Below are 7,187 nucleotides of genomic sequence, written 5' to 3' on the forward strand. Positions count from 1 at the left end.
CATGAAAGTCTGAGCTTCATCTGTTAAAACGAACGGGGCAAATTGAATTTGACACATCCAATATGGCAGCCTACTGACGTATCTTGGCAACAGGCAGGCCATGGACTTCAACCGTAGAGTTGACACACTCAGGGTGGTATCTATTCTATACTTTATCTATTTTCTGACGTTGATGACGCGTTAAAACAGGAAATGCCTTACAAACGATAAATTCCCGACTTGCTCAAGGTATTATTTTAATTTAACATGGTATTTGATTCACTGTTGTCTGTCTTGGCGTACTTGCAAGAGTTGGGCACCACTTGTATGTACTATTCTGGTTATTAAGATACGTATATCTTAAAAAAAACTGTATTTGGTGACCACAGCCTGGACTGTAAAAATAACAGTTCCTCATGTGGAAGCTCGATCGCTAGTCCCCATCAAACGCAATGATCTCTGTACGTTTTCATTAATTTTAAGTTTTAACGTTAAGATTAGACATAAACTAATGGAAACACATACAACGCTTAACAACCTACCAATCAAAGGTAAAGTAGAAACAAAATAAACGTGTGATAAACAATAGTACGGTTACCACTAAAATAGCCGAGCCAGTCGAATAGCCATCAACAAGTGTTTGCTTATTCATCAGTAAGTCTCTAATTGTTGACCTGCCAAACTTTCCCTAGGTACAGTAATGGAGGGGTTCGGAATGTTGTAGCTGATGTATATGAATAGTCAGCAATCTAAATATTGCGCAATACCACATTTGAGAGTGAGGAAGATAAAATCATTGTATGAGATTGCCCACCAATTTCCACTTATGTGTCATCTTCCTCAGATGTCTTGCTCTGATTCTCACAAGGGGAGTTTGGAGGAGGTGAGTTATGAGGGAGCTGCTGGTGGCGACCTGCCCAGTTGTGCCTTGGCGATGCTGGAAAGGGAACGAGAATCCATACAAAGTCCCACAGAGAGTCCTGGTGCCTCTACTATTCTCCCATCTACTGCCCTTGAGCAAGGGTACGATGTGGAGTTCGACCCACCACTCGAGAGCAAATATGAGTGTCCCATCTGCCTGATGGCTCTCAGGGATGCCCTCCAAACACCTTGTGGGCACCGTTTCTGCAAGAGCTGCATTGAGAAGTCAATTCGGTATGCTTTTGTGTTGCTTTGATGTTCAATGTTAATTGAGGCTCATCATGAATTCAGTCACAGCAGTCTGCCCAAAGTGCAGTTTCCACTGGCCAACAGTAAATTTTAATCAGAGATGGCTTTAAGAGTCCTATGCTTTAAGAGTCAAAATGTATTTGCCGCTGATTTGAAACATGCATACTTTTTTTTCCAAGCACATCAGGTTTTTGAGACATTTAAAATTTTTGTTTTTAAATTTGACTCATACAAGCCAGCACATTACAAATATAACATTTCAGAAAAAAATTCCACCTGTTGTTGAACTTCATTCTCAATTCTTAAATAATCGTAGATATAATTCTATCTTACCTATAATGCAATTGGTATTATTATGATGAAAACCTGATGTGCTAGAGCAGGGGTGTCAAACTGGGCCATTATAACTGTGAAACCACATGAATGTTTTTTTTGAATCGCCTCATATTCTTACATAAACAGGATACAACAAATTGATGGGTAACTAGTTTTGAAATCAGAAGTTAGGAATAATAGTTGATTTGACTATTGTTAAAATTACTGCAGTAACGTAACAAGAAAATGCTTGCAATATCTCAACCTCCTTATTTATTCCATGTGACAATTTGAAATGTGGGTACAGATTTTAGTGAGCAAGCGTCATGGAAGTTGACATGCTTGATTTGCTTTCGTGGGCCATATAAAATGATGCGGAGGGTCAGAACCCAACTCCAGGTCTGGAGTTTGACACCTGTGTGCTAGAGAAAAACACAAGGACTGATTCGGAATCAGTGCAAAAAAAATTTAGAAACATTTACTTGCATCTCTGATTTCTGATCTGAAAAATGAGTAAAAATGTGTTGACATTTGTGTTGTTTGTCCATCAGTAGCATGTTTATAATTGCATCGCAAAAAATGAAGTTCCATATGTTAATGTACACTCAATCTTGATAAAAATGTTTCTGCATGAAATAAAGGGATGCAGGACAGAGATGCCCAGTGGACAATGAAATGCTGTTAGAAAACCAACTGTTTCCTGATAACTTTGCGAAAAGGGAGATTCTTTCCCTCACTGTCCGCTGTCCAAATGCTGGCTGTATGGACAAAATGGAGCTCCGACGTTTAGAGGTGAGAAAATCTGAATGTTTCCAATTAGTGTTTTCCACGATTGCCCTGTGGGACTTTCACAGCAGCTCACCAAAAAAAAAAACCATGGAAATATTTTACAACAGTTTAAGATTGAATTGTGTTGTGAGTTAGCAAGTGCATTTGATTCAGGTTGTGGTCATTCCCATCAAACTATTTCGTCATGCCCTCTGGATCAGTCAGAGTTGTTCTCTTGTTTGACATCAGGATAGCATAAAATAATTAATTCTCTTGAGACTCAAGCTTATTGATCTTTGTCTGAACAACAAATCAGTCAGTCACATTGTTCTGTCAGCAGAAGAACCTCATGATCCACCTCACTGCATAAGCTATTCGATAAACAGTTCAGGAAATTGACGCATAAAGTTACAAATGATATGAAACAGTTTTTGGCTATTCCCAACAAGGCTTGGTTACTACCCCCTGAGAAAGGCCGGGAGATTAGTTTCAACATCTGTCCCCATTCCTGGTTTTCTTTCTGTTTTCTGTCCAGAATCATTTGGCACAATGTCCATTTGCGACTGTGCCCTGCCCACAATGCCAACAGTCCGTGAGAAAAGTTTACCTGGAGGAACACAAAACCATAGAGTGCCAAAGGAGACCTATGTCCTGTCCAGACTGTGTTGCAAGCTTTGTATACGAGGAGAAGGAGGTACCGGTAGTTTTTTTTTCTTCTCCGAACTATTTTTTTTAAAATAACGATGCCACAGCAAGATTTTTGGCATCGCATACCCAAGTCGTCAGTCCCTTTCATTGTGTTCTTTCTCTTTCAGCTTCATGAGCAGCAGTGTCCCTTTGCGAGTGTTAAGTGCCAGTACTGTGCGCTGGATCTCATTAGAGACCAGGTATGCTGATACCACATGAGTAGTGGATGTTTGATCACCGGTTATCGTGCAGTTTACTTCACTGGTATGGCATTTAGGTGATTCAGTTAATTAAATTATGAAAACTGCTACCTTTCAACGAAAGGCCAGGTGACACATTGTCATTCAACTTAAATCATTCACCCCAGTGACATAAGGTGTGGTCCAGGGCTCTGTCCTGAGGCCCCTTCTACTCATCACCTAATTACATTCCAATATGCATTTTTATTTCCATTTGCTCCATATCTCCAGCAAACCCAACTCTTCTCCACCAACCTCCCTCCTTACAGACTCTCTCTGAAACTCTACTATTGGCTTGGTTCAAACCTTTTTCAACCTCAACAGCTACAAAATGCAATTCCTCCTAGTTGGATCCAAATCTGCAATTGGCAAAATTAACAGCTCTACCATTACCTTAGCCAACTCCAGTTTTTTCCCTTGGCCAGTTTCAGTGTCTGGATATCATCGTTGACAGCACACTATCATTTCAAGCCCACACAAATAAGATTCCATAGTCCGCAGAAGCAAACTTTCATCTTTCATCTCTGCAGTATTTATCGGCTTGGCATGTCCCTCACTTCTTTTTACCTTGTCATCGTTGCTGATAGCTTGGTCACTTCAGTATCGATTGCTAAAATTCCCTTCTTTTTGGTCTCCCTAACAAATCACCCATCAACTCGAAGTGGTCCAGATTTTAGCTGCTTGGGACATAACAAGAAGCCCTCCCTTTTATCACACAATGCCATTTTTACATCAGCTACGCTGGTACCGGTAAAATTTAGAATACATTTCCAAGTCCTCCTGCTCACCCCGCCGTACCTCTCAGACATAATACAGATTGCCACCTCATTACGCACCCTTCGATCCTCATCCTCTCTACACTTCACTGGCCCGCTTATCTGCCCCATCACTGTGACGAGCAGAGAATTGAGTCGCTCTGCTGTCGTCCTCTGGAACACTGCACAACACGGACTCCATTTCTCTATTGAAAGGCATACTCAAAGCACAGCTGTTCGGAATGCCATGCTCTCCCAGTCTTGTTTTTGCAACAGATGTTGTGTGTTTTTAATGTTGCACATTGATTAGTGTATTTCTGATTGTATGGTGTCCCTGTGTGCTCTAAAGGTGCCTTTAAATAACATGTATTATTGCTATTATTGTTAACACAATGGGGAGCAAATAGAGATTAACCCCTCATGTGTTCATGTGATTTAGCAACAACTGGGTCGCTGAAACGCAGTTTTAAAATGTAGGTCGGAAATGTTTTTGTTTCAGATGGACTCTCATTGTGATACAGATTGCCCTAAAGCCCCTATTGCCTGTACCTTTGGCACTTTTGGATGTAAGGAAAGGGTAGGTGATGCAACGTCAAACATCTCACAATTTGGAATGGAAAATCTCTTGGTGTTCCTTATTCCACAACTTTTTGTCAAACTTCTTTATAGATGCAGCGACACAACCTGGCTCAGCATATGCAGGAGTTCACGCAAATGCACATGCGTTACATGGCAGAGTTTGTCCGATGTCTTAGCCTTAATGGCACCAAACCAAAGTCACTTTGTGAACTTTGTGAAAATGCAAGCGGTGGCAACAGCTGTGGCCCATGCCACCCCAGCGAAGAAATGCAAAGGATCCGGGATATGGACGGACGATTAGTAAAACAGGATCACCAGCTACGTGAGCTTATCATCTTAGAAGATACTCGGGTATTTTCATATTTTATTACATGAGAGACTTTCAAGGTTGAGTTTTCATGCAATAATGCTGCCATAAGAAATAGAATGAGTTCAGGATTTTGAAAATTATGGTACACAGTACCTGTCAAGAAGCATGCTTGAGGTAATGGAGATCATGTAGAAAGCGTGTCTACCACCCAGTTGAGAGAGATTCTGGGTGAGCATGTTCTTACTGTGCATGTTCGGTTAAGTAGTTGCAGTAACTGAATACTCTGATTGTTCATGTGATGCCATTGACTTGTAACCAGTCCAAAGTGTACCTAGCTCCTCGAGCATAAATTCACCCTCCACCATGAACAAGCCTTAGAATATATACCGGTAAATGAAAGCAGGAATCATGTCAATGGTTGCCATCCCACGATTGCTGTTTCCTTTCCACAGGTAGGTCAGCTTGCACAGCTCCAGAGAAGAGTAGCTGTGCTCGAGGAGACAGTGAAGGAGCTCGAGGCACAGCAATGTCATGGCATCTTCATCTGGCGTCTCAAAAGTTTCTCGGCGCACCTCCATAATCAAGAAGCAGGCCTGCCGGTGGTTGAGCACAGCCCGGGCTTTTACACCAGTCGACCGGGCTACAAACTGTGCCTCCGCCTACACCTGCAGACCCCCAATGCCCCACGCTGTTCCAACTACATATCCCTCTTTGTCCACACCATGCAAGGAGCGTTCGATGAACAGCTAAGCTGGCCTTTCCAGGGCACTATCCGTTTGGCCATTCTCGACCAGGGCCCTGATGCTCAACATCATATGGAGGTGATGGAGACGAAGCCGGACCTTCAAGCCTTCAAGAAACCCACAATTCAGCGGAACCCCAAAGGCTTTGGCTATGTGACTTTCCTGCACTTGCATCAGCTGAATCAGCGAGCTTTTGTCAAGGATGACACTCTTCTCATCCGCTGTGAGGTAACGCCACGTTTTGACATGTTTCAGCGCGAAGGACCCACAGTGCAGCCTAGAGGTCCTGAGGCTTCACGCGACTAACTCATATTGCTTTGTTTTCTCAGACTGTGTTGAATGTGCAAATGTGCTGGTATTTATTCAAAATTTTCAAATATTCGAACAATTCTTAGTACTTGTATGAAATTTTATTTTAATCAGGTTGGAAATAGTCTGCATGTATGCACATCTTTTAACAAGCACATGTTCATTTCACATTAATAGGTTTGGCTATTGATGTTCTGCAAACAAACTGACTGTTACTACCACATAGCACTGTGGGGTTTTTTTTTAAACTTTTTTTTCCCAATTACCAGCATATGCGGGAAAAACAATTTGTGTATAATCCATTGTAATGCTCCCTCCTTTCTCTCTTGTGTCTTTAATATCAGCTTACACCGGCGCTGGATGAACACAATTGAGTGCATAATTAGAATAACAATTATGGTTTTTGACAATGTATTTTATACCTATATATAAATTTCAGTCAAAAAAACACACACACACACATATAAATAAAAATAAATAAATCCTCAACTCACCCCTCGGGTGGTGTCCGTCCCTCATTCAGCTCGGGTCCTCTACCAGAGGCCAGGAAGCTTGAGGGTTCTGCGCAGTATCCTTGCTGTTCCCAGCACTGCACATTTCTGGACTGAGATGTCCGACGTTGTTCCCGGGATCTGTTGCAACCACTCATCTAGTTTGGGGGTCACTGCCCCAAGTGCTCCGACCACCACAGGCACGACTGTCACCTTTACCTTCCAGGCTCTCTCCAGCTCCTCTCTGAGCCCTTGGTATTTCTCGAGTTTCTCATGTTCCTTCTTCCTGATGTTTCCATCACTTGGGACTGCTACATCCACTACAACGGCTTTCCTCTGCCCTTTATCTATGATCACGATATCTGGTTGGTTCACCATTACCATCTTGTCAGTCTGGATCTGGAAGGTGGTCATCTTCGCTTTGTCATTCTCCACCACCTTCGGAGGTGTTTCCCATTTTGACCTTGGGGTTTCCAGTCCATACTCCGCACAGATGTTTCGGTAGACTATGCCAGCCACCTGGTTATGGCGTTCCATGTAGGCTTTCCCTGCCAGCATCTTACACCCTGCAGTTATGTGTTGGATCGTCTCAGGTGCCTCTTTGCACAACCTACACCTTGGGTCTTGTCTGGTGTGGTATATCTGGGCCTCGATGGCTCTGGTGCTCAAGGCCTGCTCCTGAGCAGCCAGGATGAGTGCCTCTGTGCTGTCCTTCAGGCCAGCCCTCTCTAGCCACTGATAGGACTTCTTGAGATTAACCACTTCAGTTATGGTCCGGTGGTACATCCCGTGTAGGGCCTTGTCCTCCCATGATGGTCCCTCTTCCAGCGCCTCATCTTCTG

The 7,187-nt window shown here is 42.9% G+C and overlaps 1 protein-coding gene across 1 annotated transcript; it reads left to right on the forward strand.

Annotated features, from left to right (window-relative positions):
- Window positions 1–162: 162 nt before the first annotated feature.
- traf6 (TNF receptor-associated factor 6) lies at window positions 163–6,221 on the forward strand. Its single transcript, XM_052063179.1, has 8 exons — window positions 163–228; window positions 824–1,134; window positions 2,106–2,256; window positions 2,768–2,926; window positions 3,048–3,119; window positions 4,413–4,490; window positions 4,583–4,843; window positions 5,255–6,221. The coding sequence occupies exons 2-8, from the start codon at window positions 824–826 to the stop codon at window positions 5,849–5,851; spliced, it is 1,629 nt and encodes a 542-aa protein (XP_051919139.1). The 5' UTR covers window positions 163–228; the 3' UTR covers window positions 5,852–6,221.
- The last annotated feature ends 966 nt before the right edge of the window (window positions 6,222–7,187 follow it).

This window comes from Hippocampus zosterae, chromosome 4 (assembly GCF_025434085.1).
Source record: "Hippocampus zosterae strain Florida chromosome 4, ASM2543408v3, whole genome shotgun sequence".
Classification (NCBI taxonomy): domain Eukaryota; kingdom Metazoa; phylum Chordata; class Actinopteri; order Syngnathiformes; family Syngnathidae; genus Hippocampus; species Hippocampus zosterae.